Source organism: Staurois parvus, unplaced genomic scaffold (assembly GCF_062004578.1).
Source record: "Staurois parvus isolate SC_StPar_1 unplaced genomic scaffold, SC_StPar_1.0 ptg000022l, whole genome shotgun sequence".
Lineage (NCBI taxonomy): Eukaryota > Metazoa > Chordata > Amphibia > Anura > Ranidae > Staurois > Staurois parvus.
Genome location: NW_028317818.1, coordinates 6416167 through 6438851, shown reverse-complemented (window position 1 = coordinate 6438851; position 22685 = coordinate 6416167). Strand labels below are relative to the sequence as shown.

The 22685-nt window shown below is 35.6% G+C and overlaps 1 protein-coding gene across 4 annotated transcripts in view; it reads right to left on the bottom strand.

Moving 5' to 3' along the window:
- Positions 1–22685, bottom strand: part of RBFOX1 (RNA binding fox-1 homolog 1) — a 1043447-nt gene that overhangs the window by 104037 nt on the left and 916725 nt on the right. For all 4 annotated transcript variants that reach the window (XM_089692050.1, XM_089692041.1, XM_089692066.1 and 1 more), the window contains exon 10: positions 18610–18674. In XM_089692050.1, coding sequence (XP_089548176.1) covers positions 18610–18674 — 65 coding nt within the window. The remainder of the gene's footprint in view (positions 1–18609; positions 18675–22685) is intronic.

The following is a 22685-nucleotide window of genomic DNA, read 5'->3' as shown; positions in this document are numbered from 1 at the left end:
TAGCTCACTTTTCCTTGGGTTGGTCTCTTTGCTGGCGAGGTTGTGGTCAAGTTGATAACCTATTCTATATTCTCTGGTCATGTAAGAATTTAAGACGTTTTTAAGACGTTTTTTGACAGTGTGTGTTCTGGCTCCTCTCCAGTGTCACAGAGGTTCTAACAAATCCAGAACTTGATCTAGTACTACTTAATTTAGGTATAGGTGAATTCCTCACCATCTACCGTAAGGTAGTTACTAGCATCTTATTAGCTGCTTGACTCACAACCACCAGACACTGCAAGGGGGAACAAGCACCTAATCTGCAAGAGGCAATAAATATAATTAATTCAATATACTCTTTTGAAATATTTATAGCTCTGTGTTCTGACTCACTATCATCCTTTGATAATGCTTGGCAATGCTGGACAGTCTGGTATTCCAACTGTAATGCTGATGTTGACTCTATGATATCATACTGTTAATATTTGTTTACAGGTATTAGGATCTACTCCAACCTCCTTGTCTGTATTGATATAATTGTGCCCTGTGAGGCCAACACTTGTATTCTTATACATTCTTCTATGTTCCCTGCAGTTGCAGGATTTTTTATTTTGTTTTGAAAACATTTCAATAAAAAAGCTATTGAAATAAAAAAAAGAGGTATAGACTTCAGAGAAAGAGAGAGACAAAATATTGCCTCTATACAACATAATAGTAAGACCTCATCTGGCATATGAAGGTCAGTTTTGGACACCAAATCACTAATGGATGTTAGGAAAATACAGAGAGTTCAGGTAAGGAATTGAGTATAACTTGATATAAAAAAGTTTATTTGGGACTACTAAAATACATTCGTGTATTATAGGATCTCTAGACTCCATAGAGAGATAAATTATTTTGCCTCTCTATATTAGTAAGACATCTGGCATGCATGGTTCTGTTTTAGGAACTAATTTACAAAAAGGATGTTGGTGAACTATAGAGAGGGTTCAGATAAGGGCAACTAAACTGATAAAGGGTATTAAGAGAGGCAGAATTGCTATGTTTTAATACATAAATAGTCCAAATAACAAAGTTGATTATTTTTTTGAAGGCAATTTAAATTCAAAGCAAATAAGGGCACTCTATGCATATGGAGGAAAATAAATTTAACCTCGGCATACAGAAAATTTTCTTCACTTTAAGCTATGGGAAAATATGGAATAGGCTCACTCAGAAACCTTTATAGCAAGTTGATTGCTTAAAAAGGTTATAAGCATTTCTAAATGCAGAAAATATAACTGGCTATTAACAATTATAAACAATAACACCAGAGATTGTTGATCCAGTGAATATTTTATTGTCTTAGGGAATCAGCAAAGAATGTTTTTACCCTACTGAAGTACACTAGACCATGCTTTAAAAGCAGTTGTTACTTTTTTCTGGATCCGCTGTGGGTATAAAGTTATGTATATAGAGGTTTTCTAGTTATTTATTATTTTTTAATATTGCTTGAACTCAATGAACTTATGTCTTTTTCAGCCTGATTAATTAGATAACAATGGATTGCACTTTTAGAATACACACAGTATAGAGACACTCCAGTAAGCAAGTCTTTACTGCAGTACGTTACTGGTAATATTGTACAAGGTCACATTGTAATGACTGTTTGATGCTGCCTTACTCTCCCTGTACCTTACTCTGCTCCACTACAGGAATTTCCATACACACCATAATACTGTTGCTGCCTAAGCTGTCAACATCTCTGCAAATGTTTCTAAGTTCTCCAGCAAGTCATATACTATTACAAAAGAAAAATCAGCTGCCAGAAAAAGAATGCACAACAAAAATCAAAAACAATAAGTCTGCATATTTCTCTTCTCAACCCTCAGCTTATTATGTAAAGGGTATGAACAGGTGAACAGACATCAACAGAAGAGGAACCTTGATGCATTTCACACAAACTACTCTTGGGGCCTTACAAATAAGCACTTTGTGTGAAATGCATCAAGGTTCCTCTTGATGTTCTTTCCCCTCAATTTCCACTCTGTCTGCAACTTATCAATCACACAGCAAGGGAAGAAAAATCTCCCCAGCAGGGCACAAACAGAAATAAAACTCAACAGAGGTTGTCACCCTTTACAACTCTATTGAAAACTGAAAAATGTTTAGCTGCAAGCTAGCAATATGTTTTTCATTAAGGGTTTCCTTTATGCAATTCTCAAATCCTTTGTATCATTCAGAACACTAGTCCTTTTATGGTCAATGCTTATTGCTCTCTCTATTAGATCAAATAGAATTTCTTATTGTTTCTTATTGTTTGATAAGAAATACAACCTACAAAAATGTTGGAGAAATCAGTGCCAACTGGACCCAACCAGTAACTAAATAAACAAATAATTAACTTGGAAAACTTCCCTCATGTGTTAAATATACTTTGTGAATGAAAAAAAGTGCAAACAATAGTCAACAAATGAGCTTATGATCATATCCTATGTATTCTGTGAACAGTCTAGGGTGATGCAAACTTATGAATGGTGAGTCACAAATAAATACTTAAAACATATAAATACAGTGAATCCAAAGTAAATAAATGAATAGATAAATTTAAAAAAGTCCACAATTGATCCAATAAAAATCCACCACTGTGTAGTGATATCAAAGCAAGTTTGTATTGTCCTGCAAACAAACATGCAAAAGTGTCCATGTCACACAATCCTGAGTGACATCTCCCTGGAAAATCTAGTATTCACCAGGATTAAATCAAATACATTTAAAGTGAAATAAACATGAATCCAATATATAAGTAAACTTTGTAAGCTGCTCAGCAACAGATCCAGCACACAGTCTCCGCTCATAGGTAGGGGTTAAATCTCTTTTTAACTCATGGTCCGGTTCCATCCTCCTCTCATACATCATATAAAATAAGTGCTTATAGTATAAAAACCTCACCCCAGAATGCATAAGACATCATCTTGGAGTGACGTAATCCTGCACACACTGTTCATTCACGACTAGGAACTATAGTTGGAGACAGCAATGGGATCACTGACATGCAATGTTTCCTTAGTGTCGGACCGGACACTAAAAAATTGTAAGTGCAATTGTTTTGTGGCAAATAAAGCTGTAAAAGTTTTTATACTATCAGTACTTCCCATGAGTTACAGTAAATGAGATTTAACTCATATTTATAAGAGAGAGGATGTGTTCTGGATCTGTTGATGAGCTGTTTTTAATGACACACAGTTTATTTGGATATTGGATTCACATTTATTTCACTTTATATGTATTTGATTTAATCCTGGTGAATACTGGATTTCCCAGGGAGAGGTCACATGGGATTGTGTGACACAGATACCTTTGCATGTTTGTTTGCAGGACTGCACAAACTTGCTTTGATATCACTACACAGTGGTGAATTTTTATTGGATCATTTGTGGAATTCTTTATTTATTTAGTCATTTATTTATTTTGGATTCATTGTATTTACATTTTTTAAGTATTTATTTGTGACTCACCATTCATAAGTTTACGTCACCCTAAACTGTTCACAGAGGGGTCATAAACTCATTTGTTGACTATTGTAAAAGAGGTATTGACAAAAAACAGTTCTTAATATAACATTATTTTCTATCACATTTGGGCATGATATTCTTGTGATTCTATTCTCACTTTTGCAACCCACCATAAAAATGGAAAGTATTCCTGTCATTTTTTACTCTAATGACATTTCCAAAATCACATCAAGTCATTATTTGTAGTTATTTTAAACCTTTTAGAATGTCAAGAAATTTGATTGACATACAGTAGTTTATGTAATGTCAGTGGGATTTACATTTCTCTCAAAAAGAATAATGATAAAAAATATTACATTACATGGAATAAAGTGCATCGAAAGCCAAAACTTTTTTTTGGGGAGATAGTGTAGAAAAGTTAGAGTCCCCTTTCAGGTTTTTAATGTTGTTTGTGTCCCCACTGAGAAGATTCATGCCTTTCTTTTCATCCTGGTGATCACTGTCACTAACACTAGAAGTGAGCAAGAACACCAGATTTTGAAATGTCACTGGTAGAAAAATAGAGGGAAATAGCTTCCTATTGTTCTTACAAGAAAGAAAGTTAGGAAAAAATCTCATCATTGGGACTTAGAACAAAGGGGTTTTATTAATTTTCCACACTACTGTATCTAAAAATATTTTGGTTTAAGATGGTGTTATGTAATTAAATGACAAATTTCTATTTTAGATAAGATAAAATGCAGAACAAAAAAGTTGCTGAAATTTCAATTTCCAAACATTATTTTTAAGGGATGAGCATGGTGTTTCTAGCCAAATGTGTTTTGCTATAAAAATAGCAAATCAATCTTCAGTGAAATTTCCCAGCTTTGGACACTTTTTAATTTGGAATTTCGACTACTTCGATTAAATTTGCTATAAAAAAACCTAATATAACCCTTCTTCTTTATTTAAAAAGGTTGGATGTTTTTTATATGTGGGGTCTGTTTTATTTTTTGGGGATATTTGATCATTATCCATGTGCTGTCACTTTCAATGTTTTATTTAATATTGGTCTTTTTCTATTCTGTGAAACAGCATAAACTAATTATACTAATGGGGGTGTGGTCAGCAAGAAGAAAGATTTGTGCTGAGCTCCTGCTCTCTTTCTGGTTTCACCATTTAAATCTGCAGTATTGGATGGTTGACGGATCATGCTGGCATACTGGGGAAATAGCACTTTTTTCCCCAATTCATCTGCACATCTAAACCCAGTACAGGAGTATTTAACTCCTGCTTTGAAATTTGCTCTAATCACAAAGACGGTGTCTCCTTGGTCCACTATATGTGGTGGTTTTTATAATGCTGATGATAGCACCCCTGCTCCTCTCAGATATTCATGGTTATGAAACACCAACACTGGGAGAATGACTAAGTCCTCTCAGTAGCCTGGTTGCAGCCTCTGTACCCAATAATTTGGCTCAGGACTGGGACATTAAGGCGCACATGAGAGTTTTCCCTACCAAAACAGACATCATGTAACTCATAGCTACAGTGGAAAAAGTATTTAAGCATGAAATTGATAATCTCAATGAAGAAACCATGCACATGGGCAATAGAGTAGAGTAGTATATTGAGAAATTGCTGTAGACTATAGAACACTTTAAAAACAAATCTATGGGACAGGATTCAAGGATTGAGGAGTTGATCACTTAACTAGATGACTATGAAAACTTTAACTGGCACTAGAATTTCAGGATCAGGGGGTTTCCAGAAGCTACTGCATCTCTGGATATCAGAGCCTACAGAGCCCTAATGCAGCCTACACAGGATCTGACTAATCCCCACCACAACATTTGTAAATATCAGGAACCATCACGCAAACAATGAGATCCAAACAATGTTTACATTGATGGTGCAAAACTGCTGTTGTTTCCAACCCTTTCCAGGAGAATGCTGAACTCATTTTGAAATCCTCCATAGAGAAGGTGCTGCACATCACTGTTTACCTTCCATTTGATTGTAACCAGGGACAGTAAAACCCTCATCCATTTGGAACAAAACATACTTTTCTTGCTTGCTAGAGCAACTTAGCCTGCTAGAGGTGAACATCCCAGACTGGCAAAGAGGATGGTATCCCTATATCCTAAAGCCAGGAACCCTGGCAACCATCTACAACCTGTTTGAACAGGTGACAGAGGAACACCCAGCAAGAAAGAATGAGGTCACCTCAACCTGTAGCTTGATACCTACATGCCAGTTCGTAATGACTAACTGACCTGCCACACTTCCTTTGAACTGAATATATTAGAGCTTTCTATTTTCATACTTTTCTAATAGATGTTCTTTATATTTCCCCCATGAAGATTGTCTGCTTTCATGTTTGGTACACTCCCATTTACTGTCCCTAGACAGAGTGGAGTTCTTTACCTTTTTCTGCTCCCCTGGGATTACAGCCTGCCTCTTAACCACTTATCTGCCTTTGCTGACTTCCCAGTGTTCCACCAGCTACTGTCCAGTCTGCTTTGTCACAGTGACATTTCCTGCAGCCTGCTCCTTGGAGATCTTCCCATCAGTCTGCACATGCACCTTGCTGTCAAGCTTTCTGCCAGAAGTGAATTTCCATGGAATGACCTTTTGGCACCAATACCGTCTCATCCCTGTTCTCCATTCAAAGGGTGTTTGAACTAGAAGTGTTCTAGGGAAGCCCGGTCATTTTGATATTTGTCTAAGATTGTGAACTTGACACTTATACAAGGAAATCATCCATTTCTTTGGCAGCAAACACTTTAAACTACTATTCTAAAAAAACTATATTTATACAATTGATAGTTATAGGGCCCTGTGTGCCTCATCACAGTTACTACTCTAAGGCTCCAAAACACACAAAGTATATTCCAAAGTTGAATATCTTATCATTGATTAATTTATTTTTTATTTTTGTTGGGATCAAACTTTAATGGTACAGCATTTGTATTTGATGTCACTTTGCAAGATAGATTCACTGGAGTATTGTGAACATTTGAGAAATACATAATAACAATGATTAGTCATATAATACTGTACTGAGAAACAATGGTAAATAAAATGAGCAAAAGTACTAGATATGATCAACAGCATATATGCTTACAGGTGTATAAAGGTCATGGGGATATATAGAAAAATAAATGTATATAGGTTAAGACCAACAAAAAAAGCCAAAGACGTTTGATATACCCTGTTTTAGGGACATATCAAATAATCCCATTTTTTAGAAAAACTGGCATAGAATCATGAATAATGTGATATATTCTCTCCATAAGTTTGATTGATTTCATTTTAGACACTACTTGCTAACAAGGTTTAACCTGTGAGTGCAAATTAAGAGCAATTACCCAGAGAATGACACTAAATAAGGTACGAAGAGATCTGTCTAGTCTGCTTTTTCACAGTGAATTTTTCTGCAGCCTGCAACTTGGGGACAGATGGTGGAGTCACTTTTGCAATAGGCACGTTGACATAGTCAGAGAAAAAGTTATGCAAGTAATCTGAGTGGTTTTAGTTGCCACTTTCTGCCAAATAGCACGGATCACCTTGCAACTTGCAAAAGAAACATGATGGAGATACATCAGGAAAGATGGTATGAAGTTTAATGGGTGTTATACAGTATACAATCTGGTATACAATTTAATAGCTATTTCAGATAAAGAAATGGAGCATGCATTTTTATGGAGATTAAGGGGCATGTCTGTTCATTCCCAGGGGCAGAAAATCATCTCAGAATCAGTGTCCTATTGCTACATTAGGGATTTTTCTGTAAGGTGTAGTCCATTAGGGTATAGAAATAGCGAGAATATAACTTTGCTATCCCTGGGGTTAGAAAGACACTGTTTTTCAGCGCCACATGAAACAAAAATATTTGATTAGACTAATTGCTTATCACCCAATGAGACCTACCCAACATATGAGCAGCTACCATCAAAAATGCATTCCTATCAGATCATCCACCCATAACCTTCACCCTTGACCTCCTTTGTATCGGCACTACCATGAAAATTTGGCAATTAAATGCATCACTACTGACAGATTCAGCCCAGTGAACATTTTCAACTTAATGCATCCTTGGTACTCTTGGAGGCCCATAAAAGCATCAGGGAGAATTTATCTAGATACAATCTTGTGTTAATAAAGAACATCACACACAAATTGCCTTACACCTAGTACAAATCTCTCTAACTGAAGCCCTTCACTAACAATCCCTGTTGCAGAAACATTTAGATTCTACATTTTCTATAGGTTCTACAAAATCTTAGATCCTTTGTTAACATACTGTCCCCTTGGAATTAATTTTGCTTTAATTTTATCAACTCATAAATTGCATATAGTAAGCTACATCCAGTAGATGGTTCACTAAGCATGACCATGATCACCCATATCCTTCTTGGAGGATACAGTATGTATAAACCAGTTTAGTAAAGCCAATCCCAAACTGTTGAATTGCAAACTGCTGTCTAGTTGCATGCTGCTTAAAGGACAACTCACTATTGTGGACAAAAATATAGCAAATAAATGGATACTATAGCCTATACAGTTGCTACACATGCCATATTGTAATTTTATTTTTATTAAAAATTACCTTCCCTTTTTAATCAATACAGTATACAGATCAGATGAGTACTGTACACCCTTGGTGTATGTAATGCTTCCAGCAATGTCATTCCTTGCTTGAGTGAAAAGCACACTGATTTTCTCAGCAGTCAAATTTTAGGCATCCCCTGCAATAGGAAGTATAGTTTTGTGGGATACTCTTCAAGGGTTAAGTACCTATAAAGGGATGCAGACACTGCAACGTTTTCCATCAGGACAATGAGAGGGCAACAGGTTATTATAACAAACCATACCCTAACATTAGGACTCAATCTGCAAAGCAAGCAAACAGCTTTTTCTTTAGAGCAGAAACAGGCAGGAATCTGCAGCAAAATTTTTTGTTCAAATCCATGCAATGTACATTGATCATCCAGATGGGACTGTTTTTCCCAGTGAAAATGAAGTTACATTTTAAAGTGTATTTTAAAACACAAAAAAAGTTTATTATCAATACTTAACATAGTCAGTCTATTTCATCAGCTATCAGACTTTCTTGGCAACTCAAACAAAGGGGAATCCCTTTTTCACTTCTATATTTGTGATGCGGGAAATTACATATACAACCTACTTTCCCGATATTATTCATGCAGGAAATTACAATTAAGATGCAAATATCTTTTCCACTGTGAAATGTATGGCAAGGCAAGGAGCTTGCCCAAGGTCATGCAGCACAGCAGCAGGAGCAGATAATGGCCTGACAGTCCCTGTGCACCCAGCTATCAGTGCTCTATACTGTCAAGGCTTTTCTTGTCTCACTGTAGCAGTAATTTAAATCCAATAAGTTAAAACAATGAATTTAAAATTAGCCTCATGATATAATGAATTGAAATAGAATGTTATACTTTATTTTGATGCTGTATAGAGCAGTGCCAGTGATTATAGTTAGTCTGGCCATTGGTATGTCCCCAACTCTCAAGCATTCTCCAGATAAGTGCCCCCTGCACATTAAAGAGTGGCAATTGCAGAGTGGACTTTGTAGCACAAATTCAATGATTTGATGCTTGCATGATAATTTGTCATACAGTCCAATGCTCAGCTGCATACAATGACTTTGACCTATATAAACATAATATGCATGTGCATGGGTAATAAGAGCTGCTATAATTTGCCAATGTATATTAAAATAACAATAAGGCATACTATTTAAAATATATTTGAGCATCCAAAAATAAAATATACAGTAGCTAAATTCAGCTTTAATTTTAAGGCAAACATATACAATCCCACTATACATTCCCTTCCAGGAAAACTTGAAATCCCTGTCTCTGTGTGTCCCTTTGCCTCAGCCTGGTTTTGCAAAGAAGATCAATTGCATTTACACCCCTAACCTGCTGTGCCATCTGGAACTTAAAGTAGTTCTAAACCCAAACTGCTTTATATCTTAAAGTATTCCCTGAATTTAGGAAAAAAATAACCAGTGCCTGTCATAGCCCCCTGCCCCCAAAACAGTTACCTGGCACCTCTCATCAATCCAGCTCTGTACTGCCAGCAGCACCCCTCTCACAGGAGACTCAGGCTGCAGCAGGGGGAATGGGGGGGGGGGCATAGGCTCCCACTACTGTCAGTCAGATTATGCGAGGAGGAGCAGGTGCCCTGGCCAAGCCACGGTGGGTGTATCTATGGATACACACAGCCTGCCTGCCCAGATGCCCTATCAGCATATAGCTTGTGGAGGGGGCCCCCACAGGAAAGGAGGAATGGAGAGTGGCTGCAGGGGACTCCAGAAGAGGAGGTAAACCACTACTCTATGCAATGCCTGTGATCAGATAAGTATAAAATCTTTATTATTTTAACAAAAATATTGAGCCTTCACAATCACTTTAAATCTGATTGTTGCATGAATAAAAAATACAGAAGTTCCTTATGGGAACCAATGTATGTTTAACTTTAGTTCATCAAACAGGACCAGGGACATCACCAGGGGTAGTTATGTTCATTTACAGGCAATACCAGCAAGGAAGTGATGAATAGAACTTGTTTCAGTGGTGTCCTCCAGTTTTCAAAGTACCCTCAGCTACTGTACACCATGCCACATAGACTCTAGAAAATCATTCAAGAATACAGAAGCTTTTGTTCTGCACTGCTTTGTAAGCATTTCTATTAGCAGCCAAAATTGTGGCTGTTGGGACTTATTATCCCAAGAGGGTGCCTATGTTGAGCATTCAAGCTCCACTTAATGGGAGAAAAGAAAGCAGAAAGTCCAAGTCTGACAGAAGTATTAAAAAAAATGTAATTAAATTTAAAATACTTGCATTAAAAATCAGTTAACAGTTAACTCATTGGAACCAAAATACTAAGTTAGGACTGAAAGTATACTTTGATATATTTGTATAAAAAATAATAAACTAAGCTAAATTATAACACTACTCAATTTTGACAATTATTTAATATATATGTATACAGTATGTAGCAGTTGACTGTTATTTATATAACTTTTGTGTAACACGGCTTTTGAAAAATCATTTAGTATAGGGCAATTTCTGCACATAGGTCAAATAAATTCTTTATAAAGGAGCCAGATGACCATTTTATCAACAAGCTGTGTGTTCTTATTTAAATAACACTACTGTGGTGCTCATAAAAAAATTACAACCATTTTGCTTGTAAATTATGCTAGTAACAAGATTACAGGGTGTTTAAAAAACTGAAATACTCATTTGCCAGACAAAAAAAAATGCAGTGACATAGAGTTCAAGCTTTTAAAACATGTAACAGTGCTGATCCAGAGGAAAGCATAGCAAGACAACATGGAATGTTCATACCAGTCCAATATCAGGAAATATAGCTTGATTAATTACATGATAATCAATCAATCAATCAATCAATCAACATATCGCTATAAATATTAATATATTTTCATGCAACAACTACATGAGACCCAAGTCAATTTTTACGACAATTCATATACCTTCAAGTGCCTTTTTTTCTAATAAAAAGAATTTGTAGTGTAGTATACCAATATGCAATTGATGTAGCTCTTTCAGCCAGCATCACTCCATAAATTCTCCTTTCTACAATTATCTCTATAAGTTACTCTTGATGAGGGGACATTTTTTATGCTGGCCATAGATGGATCAAATCTCGACATGTTCAGTAGGAAGCAGCCGATATTCAATCCATCTATGGGCAGGCTAGTTGAACCCAACCATAATCATTTTAGATACAATTTGATCCATCGATCAACTGGGGTACCACCAGGGACGGACTGACAACTCATGGGGCCCCCGGGCAATAGGGGATCATGGGACCCCTGTGTCCTTGCCCAAACTCAAAAAAGCTTATGAAAAAGGTACCAGGGGCAACTCATGGGGCCCCCTACTGACCCCGGGCCCTCGGGCAGTGCCCGAGTTTCCAAATGGTTAGTCCGCCCCTGGGTACAACCAGCCTGTTGGATTTTTTACATATGATTACTGATTTTGGCTATAGTTGATAGCAGTAATCATTGTGTCCTGCTTACAGGGAAGGCTTCTCACCAGCAGAACATAATAGACCCAACGGAGGCATTCCCTCACCTACACTGGCTTTGTTGAGGTAAGCCACGAATAATTTGATTTTCTTTCCTGCAACTAGTGGTTGCAGGAAAGAAAATCAAATCATCCATGGCTTTCCTTAGCCAGTAGAGTAATTTCATTATGTTATGCTATTTTTTTGCAGTTTGTATGTCAAGAATAGTGGCTGATAATAGGAAGAAGAGCTATACTAGAAGTGTGCTAGAATATATCTAATGTTCACTATTTTCTTTATATTGCAAGGAGAACACGGGATTGTGCTAAGAGATTCCTCCAGTAATCTATGAATCAGTAAAAGCTCATACTGACAAGTGTAAAGAAAACATGTATTTAAAAAATTACAGCTATATCACTAAGATAATAAACAATGATAATACAGCAATTCACATTTTACCAGTATACAACAATTATATGCTGTATTTTTGTTTCAAGTACAGTATAAAAATAACATTATACCTAACATTATTCTGTATGATTACATTGCAAATACATGCACTTTCATTTTATATCATATGCAAAACATTTACTTTAATACATAAAATAGTTGAACAGTATATAGACTGTACATGCAAAAAAGTTGGATACAACACTCTAGACATGCACGGCCACGTCATAGCGGAGCATTTATTGTCATTAGTCACTAAATTATTGATCTGAAAAAAGAACACACACACATTTTCCAGCAACCATGAAACTATAACATGCTAGCATTACACATTATTTGAAATGAAATAGCACTTCCACAATATGCTACTGCATAATAATCTGAATCTATGACAAAGACATCCATTAAAGCAATTCCCCAGTAAAGGTTTAATAAAAATAAATTAAATAAATTCAAATTAGCATCTGATATTAGCGTTCTTACCTTTCTGACACAGCATGCGTCAACCATTCATGCAGTATTTTTCTTTATATTGGAAAATATTTTTCAGCGTCACAATAACAATTGTGTACATGCAATGCACATTAAGCAACATCCAATTGATATATACTACATGTATAAACATACATGAGCTTCCATAAATAGGCATTCCTATAACAAAACACTCAAAAGTCTTCCAAAAATCTATTAGACAGAAGCAATATTTGTTCAGATAACATGAGCAGACTTTGGCCGTGCTCAATAAAGTGTTCTTAAGTTCAAATTCAATAGTAACCCATAGATGCCAATCAGAAGTTAGCTTGTCCCAGTCTGACTTCATTAACTTAGAGTGTTAAAGCTAGAGACTCAAACACACTCATAAGTGTGGCTAACACAGAAAAAAGATTTCATTTGTCAAATGCAAACATTGTGCTGGCCTTCAGTCATAGGATGGAGGCAAGTATGCATCTGGGGTTGGAAAGGCAAAAGGGATAGGTGCATTTTATCTGAAAGTGAACTTATCCTTTTTAGGGAAAATTATATTTTCTACTGCATGCATTTTCTAGTTTTTCTACAACCATATTAGATATTTGTTGGAATATGTATCACAAAGAAAGCTGTTTTCAGGAGAAAGACTAATTTTGGTAATGTGAATTGATTTTTTTGTTGTTGTGGTATGATAAAGCTAAGCTTAACTGTGGTTATAAGTAACAGTAAGTAAGTAAGTAAGTAAGATAGTAAGTGAGATATAGTGTATAATGTTTGATACGTTTCTTAAATTGTGTTATATACTTGACGTGGGGATTAAAATTTATTACCATCATTAATAGACTTATTTTAACAGCTACTCATGTTTGTAAAAGGAAACAGGCTGTTTAGGGGGAGGGGTTAATTTCAAGAGAAAATTAGAGGTTCAAATAGGTCATAATTGATCACAGGTAACTATTATATGATATATATGTAATACTTTTCCACATTATAAATATAGATGCAGTAGGATTAAAATGTATTCCTGTCTTGCATTCACAAAGTTTGCAATAATATTCTCTTCATTTTATTAAATATTAAATTCATTTTGTATGCCAAATCTGAGATCATTTATACTATCATTTTATTGCATATCATTTAAACATACAGTATATTTATTTACGTGAGCTCTACTACTTTTTATTAATAGTAATATGTTTTTGTGCAGTTTTGTCTCTTTTCAGTACTTCAGTACTTCAGTACAATGTTGTTTTAAATAATGTAGGTGATGAGCTACATCAGAGTACAAAATATGAAATCAAACCACTTTAGTGCTTGAGTGAAAACTTTGCATTTAAATGAGCTTTTCAGCAGCACAGGATCTTATGTTTCAAGAAACGATATCACATACTGAGTTTCTTGTTCATTTTTTAAATAATTATGTTGACTTCATTTGAACTCATATAGTATATTATCAAGTAACTGGGAAATTATACCATCACTTGAAGAGGTTAATAAGAGAAAAATCTGTTTTCAAACATTTTTCTAAAGTGTATTTCCATTACTGTTTTTCAGGTAAGTCAGATTTCTTTTCCTGAAACACCACAAAGTATTCATATAACTTTTCTGCTGTTTTAGCAGCCTGCGCTGTGCTATCACTGAACTTTTGTGTTCCCTCAAACTCTCTGGCTGTGTCCCTGTCTGCAGTTTTGTTAATACACTGCTGTGTTATAGAATCAAAGTATAAATTCTTACTTGGCACTATTGCCATTTTTTATTCAGAAAGTCCAGACAACATACTTTAATAGTGGTGACCATTTGTTCCAAAAGGGAGTCACTCTACCTCATATAGTGTAAGCAGTTTGCCATTTTTCCAACATACCTAAACACAAAAGGGCACAATCTAAGTGCAGCAGTAAAACACATTTATTGTGGACAAAAGAAAAATTTTCACTCACAAAACAAATTAGCAGAAGTCAATTGTCAAAGCTGGCAATACGGTCTTCCCCAGGGTTTAAGGCAGTTGTATGTGTGTGCGCTGATAGTATCCCCACCTGGAGCCAGGGTGACCATTAGAACCAGATAGAGATGACAGCATGGGAAACAGAGGAGATGATGTCAAATGCCTGGGGTGTTGCAACTCATTTATAAGTTGCTGTCTTGACAGAGAAGTCATTGGCTTTGAAATGCTTTACCGTACCCTTTTTCCACCTTAGTGTCTGATGTTATCTCCTCTGCATTCCATGCTGTCATTTCTCTCCAGTCCTAATGGTGGGCTCGGCTCCCGACAGGGATACTATTCAGGCACACACAAACAACTCTTCAACACTGGGGAAAAAAGCATCACCAGCCTCAAAAATTACTGTACATTCACTTCCGCTTACTTGTCTTGTAAGTGAACATTTGTCTTTTATCTACAATAAATGTGTTTTACTACTGCACTTAGATTGCACCCCCTTGTGTTTGCTTATCTTGTGGTTGGTTGGAGATATCCCATGGTTTCTGAGAGAAGCTGCAGCCAGTGCATTTGAATGAAGCTTAATTAAGCCTTAATGTTTCAGTCATTTGAGTAAAAAGCTACAAAGACTTTATTGTTATTATTGTCATTATTCATTAATTCCAGATTCATATCGGCTTGGGCACTTAGACCACTTTTTCACCATTTATGTATCTTTTTTAACGTTTTCCAAATGATTATGATTGCTTAAGGGAAACCCCTTTGCCACATCCTTCCCACTATAAGCTTCCTTATTAGCTTCTAGCACATAGTGGCTGTAGTTCTGAACATGTTCATAGGATTATCTATAACCAATGTATGCTAACCAGTGCCTGTATTGAGAGCTAGATGCATTTGTTCAGCTATACATAAGATGCTGCTTGGGGTGCTTGTGCTAATCCTATGTGCTATACAATGACAATAACATAAGGAGGCCACCGGAAAGCAAAGACTGAAAAATGACATATAAATATTTTTAAACAGCATTCTGGAATCCTCCTTTTTTAACACAAACAAAATATAGTAAACAATGATCCTTCCTTTAGCAGCTGGAGTTAATCTGTTCCCCTCACAGAAAGAGATGGTAATGATAGAAGTGACCAGAACTCCCAGCACTCTCAAAATGAGAGTTCAATGTTGTCTCCGTATAACCAAAGCTCAGATGTCATATATCCCTCAACTTCTTCCTGTGAATCCAATCTTCCCATACAGTGATCTCCAAAAAAAGAAATATAATATAGTGTAGTATGCTCAGTACACCATGTCTCAAATTCTGTCCTATGTGTTCACATTTATAATAAATAACCATATGTGTATTTGTTCACCAGTATTCTTCTTTATCTACCCTTACCCTTCATATACTTGGTGTATATCCAATCAATTATTCTCAGATTCACTTAAGCTCTGTAACTCCTTGGGGTTTATTTACTAAAGCTGAAGAGTGCAAAATCAGGCTCTCTTCGGCATAGAAACCAATCAGCTTCTAACCTCAACTTGTTCAATTAAGCTTTCGCAATAACATGTTGAAGCTGATTGGTTTCTATGCAGAAGTGAGCCTGATTTTGCACTCTCTGGCTTTAGTAAATAAACCCCCTTGTGTCTGGTACTTCAATGATTATCTCATTCAAAGATCCACACTGTTTTACCCAAACTACAGAATACCAATATAGTGCAATACTATTTTCTAAAAATATCTCTCAGATAGAAAAACACTCACATTATAATATATTAACTGTGCATTCTCAATAATACCCATGGAAGGATCCGCCAAGTGTATCACCTTGCCAAAGACACTCCAAACTCCTTACCAAACTTCCAATAAACTTTGTTTTAAATAAACAATTCCACCTTCTTACTGACCTTTACCAGCGTGACTTGTGTGAATGGCCCCCAAAAAATAAAGACTAATATAGTGTGATATTGCTTATAAACAACACTTGAAAAAAAAACTTAAAACCACTCATATTTCCATATCACCAATATAGTGCATATCCCTATAAATGATACAGATCCAATGCATGCAAATGTTTAATAGTTTCACTCCACTCCGGTGTCAAATCACTTTCCACCAAACTCCTCCACTTTCAAGAGTCCCCTTCTTAACTCCAGCTTCTCTCCAGGGTTTCCATACAGATATCATACAGAGGCCATAGCGCAGTAAATCCTTATAAAACTATAGATTTAATCAAATCTATGCACTTACAAACATTCAGTGTAAAAAACGCCTGTACCCACTTCCAAAATGGCACTGCTGTACTTCCAGTGACTGCAATTGCATCAATTCTGGCTTTTGACGTCACTTCCGACTGCTTTAATTGTCAAGACTCCTTCCAAGGATGTGCACGTCAGACTTCAGTCCTTCTGTTTATACCTCACTTCTACCCATACTTGCCCTATATATCTCCATTTTATTTAAGAGAAAGTGTCTTTTTTCTCTATTAAGCTCAGATTGTGATGGTAAATAGGACTAAACATTTGTATTAATCAGCAAATGGACAGGGCCATTCAGAATGGTGCACAAGGACCATCCCTTTATGCGATTTATAACATATTTCACCCTTTAAGAGAATGGAGGGGTGCAAATTCAAATTATGGATAATATAATAGACCAAATAAAGTTTTTTTTTGGTGGAAAAATTGAGAAATACTTCTGGGATAACAATGCAAGAGCCCCAGAATGTATCAACACTGGAGGGGAAGGCCACAGAGAAGGTCCTACCAAAACAGGTGGGTAGACAACAGAGAGAGAGATTTCAGAAGGGATCCCATAAGAGAATGAGAAGAGGCTGCAGAGGTGGATGACAGAACAAACAGTAAATGAGGGAGAGAAATGTAGGGGAGGGCACACAGTGTGTAATAACAGTTTGGTATCTTTAAGTAAGGATGAAAGAAAACTATTGAATTAAGGATTGAAATATGTCCCAAAATGAAATTTAAATAAATTTAATGCATATATCGATTTAAAGAAAAATGTTAGGAAACTGAATACTAAATGCCCTTTTGCAACTATGCCAGGACCAACAACACGAGCGAATGGTGTGGGTCCTAACCAGGGTATAATACACAGAGGTATAAGAAACAAATCTATTTTTAATTCCCTGGGAGCCTCTAAACATAATATTCAAGTGTTTAAACAAATGCTTGATTCAGACTTGAGAGATCTTTATGCAAGGAAGTTTAAGGATTTGGATTGTATTACTAGGGGGATGAATAGAAGGGCTGAAGTCTGACATGTACAGAACATCCTTGGAAGAAATCTTGATGCTGAAACTGGTCGGAAATAATGTCAGACACCAAAATTGATGCTGGAATTGCAACAGTGGCCATTTTGAAAGTGGTGACAGGCATTTTTTACACTGAATATTTGTAAGTGCATAGATTTGAATAAATATGTTTTTTTTTAAGGATTTACTGCGCTATGGCCTCTGTATGATATCTTTTGCATGGGAACCCTAGAGAGAAGCTGGAGTTAAGAAGGGTGGAAAGTTATTTGATCTGATCTGGTAAGGTGCATGGAGTGACACTATTAAACACTTTAATAATTAAGAAGGGGACTCTTGAAAGTGGAGGAGTTTGGTGGAAAGTGATTTGAAAGACACCGACGCATGGAGTGAAACTAATAAACACTTGCATGCATTGGATCTGTATCATGTATAGGGATATGCACTATGTTGCTGGTATGGAAATATAAGTGACTTTAAATTTTATTTTCAAGTGTTGTTTATAGGCCATATCACACTATATTATTCTTTTTTTTGGGGGGGCCGTTTGAGCTGGAAGAAGTTGAGGGATATATGACGTTTGAGCTTTGGTTATACAGACACAATACTGAAAGGTGAAATAGTAGATTATATACATTACATAACACATTGGATTTTTGTTGATGTAAACAGTCAATTTTTAAAAAGTTTTAACATTAACAATTTTTATTTACTGTTAGATTTTATTTTACATTTATTGTTATAACAAAATGTATAATTTATATAAGTAAAAATTAAATTGTATAGCGTATACCTTTTACTCAAAAGTTTGAAATGTAGATATTGGCACATGTAGCAGCAGAAATCCCTTTGATATAAAGTATTCTTAAATTCCCCTAATGTACTTTAAAGAGGGTATATGAGCACCTTTATGGTTATGTTACAAAAAAAGAATAAAAAAGTAGTAATTTATTAATAGTTTATTATCCATTTTTACCTGTCACTGTAGGCAGCTGCAGTAGCCGTTGCAGGCTGGGCATATCGATAGGCTGCATAACCACCCTGAAAGAGAGAAAAAGATGTAATAGAAAATCTTTGTAAATGTGTTACAGCAACAGAAATGACTATAATTAGGATAATATGTAATTTTGAATATAATGCCAACCACTTGAGCTCTGGAAGGTTTTACCCCCTTCATGGCCAGGGCATCTGTTGCTATTCAGCACTGCACTATTTTAACTGGCAATTGCATGCTCATACAACACTGTACCCAAATGAAATTTATATGATTTTTTTCGGACAAATAGAGATTTCTTTTGGTAGTACTTGATCACCATTTTTTATTTCATTTATATATACAAAAAAAGACCAACAATTTGGAAAAAAAAAAACAATATTTTTTACTTAAGAGTACTGCTTGGACTTTGAAGAAGGGGACATTACCCGAAAGCTTGTCCTCAAAATTGTATGTTAGTGCAAATAAAAAAAGTATCACAGACAATACTCAATTGTTTCTGTTTACCTTCTGTAATAAAACATATCCAATAAAAAAAACTAATTTCCCTATAAATTTAGGTCAAAATTAATTCTGCTACATATCTTTGGTAAAAAAAAAATCAATATGTGTATATTAGTTGCTTCATGTGGAAGTTATAACATCTACCAACTATGGTATATATATTTGAAAATTGATTGATTCTGATGCACTGACGCAAAACAGATAAAGTCCATATGCACATAAATCCACATGGAAATGCTAGTAAATGCATTGGTATCAAACAGCCTCCATGATACATAATATATCATTGACTAACGATGGAATGCCTAGGTAGAGAGTGCTGCTGCCCTTCAACACCTCCACAGGAAAATGGATACAAATCTGCAACAACACGAAGAAAGAAGAGCGCACGGCCACCCTAGTGTAATCCTGTTTATTGAAAACAGCAATAAAAGTCTGCACCATATGCACTTACATGTTCCATATAGGAATAGGGCATGTCTGTGTTTGGGCACATGCGCAGTACCATCTCCACACTGCTCACAGGCTTCAGCAGCTTCCTAGCTGTCAGCTGGTGATACGAGGAGGATTTGTTCAATCTAGTTTGCCTGGATCATGCAGCAGCCATTAGGAGGGTTTGGTGTGAACACAGACATGCCCTATTCCTATAAGGAACATGTGAATGCATATGGTGAAGACTTTTATTGCTTTTTTTTTAATAAACTGGATTACACTAGGGCAGCTGTGCGCTCTTCTTTCTTTGTGTTGTTGCTGATGTACTGACTGCTATCTAATTTCTTGAGACCCTTAAAATTGGAGAGCAATAAAAATGACCCCATTTTGGAAAATAAACAGTCTGAGCTATTTATTAAGAAGCACGATGAGTTTTTAAAGTTGTAATTTATTTTTTACAATTTTTTGGAAAGTAAAGAAAAAAAGGGTTTCTTTAAATTTTTTTAAATACTTTTTTACTGTCCCCAGTGCGGTACGGCATCATCATATGACTGGTGTGGTGGTGATCAGGGACACTGACTGGTGACAGTAAGTTTAAAAATGAAAAAAGAAAAAAAAAGTTTCCCTTTGTTTTGTTAACATCCATTCATGAACAGTTCCTTTTGGTTGTGATCTATAATTGGCTACAGCTAATCACATGATACAGGGAGCGAGGTACCATGTGATTGTTGTGGAGCAATCACAGAACACAACAGTAAGCAAAATGTTCATGAATTGAAAGACATTCATGACAGTGTTGATTACACTGTTATCTGGGCTACACAGCAATCACAGGAGGGGCCTAACCCGCAGCAGGCACAATGACATACATGTGCAACCCCACTGCAGTATAATTACTGTGGCAGGTTAGGAAGTGGTTATAGCTAGTTTATGAAAGCATAAAGCAGATATTAAGTATGAATAATGAATAAAGCATTTGTAAAATATAAATTACTGAACCATAAGAGCTTATAAACTCCTACAATGATGTTGTTGGTTTACACATAGCAACATTTAGAAAATTAAAAAGAAATATATGGTTTGGAAATGACCATATTCTGCTTATGTTTAGGGCACAGTCACACCAGCCTCACTTGGCTGCTTTAGGCAGCATTGCCCAATTTAGTTCCAATGCAAAGATAAGGCTTGCTTTGTATAGGACTTGTCCATACCAGCATGCCCCTTGGTTTGCATTATTAATATAATGCAGGCACACATTTTATCACAAACGTCAGGTTACAAGCCGCATTGCAAGGCACTCATAGTTGAATGAAGTGTAATGTAATGCAAGTTTTAAAAAAAGGGAAACAAAACAAGCACTGAGGTGTTTTTTCAGCAAAGCGGCATACAGCATGTGTGTAATGCACTCCAGGGCACACATTATGCACACAATAACGAGAGCCTGCTATTATGAAATATGCTATTAGTATTTTCTTTTGTTGCAAAGGTGCAAATGCAACCAATTTCTGTGGTAACTTAAAAACAATTCTATTCACATAATATCAGTTTAATATAGGAAATGGCCCACTGCCACCAAAATGAAACAGTTAAGTCCAACTAGATTACCATTTATCTTGTATTTTTAGAGCATGCAGAACATATTAGGAAGACTTTTAATAGTTTGTATTGAATTAGAATTTAGAATTTCCTGTTGTATTTTATTCCTTAGCTAAAATTTTCATTTGAAGACTAGGGCTATGTCAAATCAGCAAGGATGACAGAATAAACACAGCAAGTATTACAAAGAATAAAGCATTACAAAGAGAGACAATCATGATAGTATACAGTCTGTACATATATCACAAATTAAAAAGTACAGTGTTTTTTCTGTATGATGATGGCTTTTAAAACTTAAATCACACTCAATTTGGTATTAGTAAAATGAATGCAGTTTATTTACAAAATAAAAACTGCAAAAATTGCAGTTTTGCTTTGTTTGTCAGTTGGTATTAATATTTTTTTGTTTTTTCACAAATTAAGATTCCGTTTTAAGTAACAGTAATTGCAGCTACTCATTTAAGCAAAGAGGATAAACAAATGCTGTATTTCAAAGAACTGTGTTCAGTGAGGCATTGATTATCAATCTTTGAAAACAGCAGAGCTTCTTCAGTGGGCCAGAATGTTATATCAACCATTTCAAAATGATCTCAGCATGCCAATTAACAAACAGAGACCGGTCTCCACAGATAAAACAAACACTATTTGTATTCCAATTAGAACTTCCTATTCCCTTTTCAGAGCACCCAGTTGTCTCATAGGACCTTGTGTTCTGTCATCTTCAAGTTTCTCATTAAGAGGTAAAAGGCTACAGAATCTACAATATGTCTAGCTTGGTATGCGACACAAAGCTAAATTTTGCAACATTTATTTATGAAGTGAAACTTTAATGTAAAGTTCATTTGCTATGTGTAATTTCTATTCTATTTTAAGCAGTGCAAATAGAAATTACCAACATATGATGATAGGTTTCAAAGATTAGGTACCCAAACTGCACCCCAGTGACTTCTGATTTGATTCTGTAGACGATCTCTCACATTCACACAGAGCTTAAATTGTATGTGATCAATAGTGGAGAATACCAAGAGAGATTACTAAAAGTTATGCTGCAAGGCACACAATAGAAGTTAAGGTGCACGATTGATTGAAGGAATCCATGATCAAATAGAAACAATTTTGGTTCACATGATGTAAAACATTTCAATAACTGTCAATGTTGTTTCCATGTGCCTATATTTGTATTTCTCTATCTATTTTAGGAACCTGTATGTATCATATTTAAAGTGCTAGTAGCCACTATATAAAAGATCTTTGCAGCTAGTACTATTACTTCTACTTCTACAACTACTACTACCACTTACTACTACTACTTCTACTAATAATAATAATAATAAAAATTTAGCAAAATTATTCTGCATGCAGTAAATTTTAGTTCATTTTTACACATAATCTACGAGTAGCACAAATATGCTTATTTATTTTTTATCCTTCCAGTACTGCATAAGAATTGCACCTTTTTTTTCACATTCAAGTTTTTATTTGGTTTTTCAGAGAAAACCAGAAAAAGAAAAAGAAACACCTTGAGA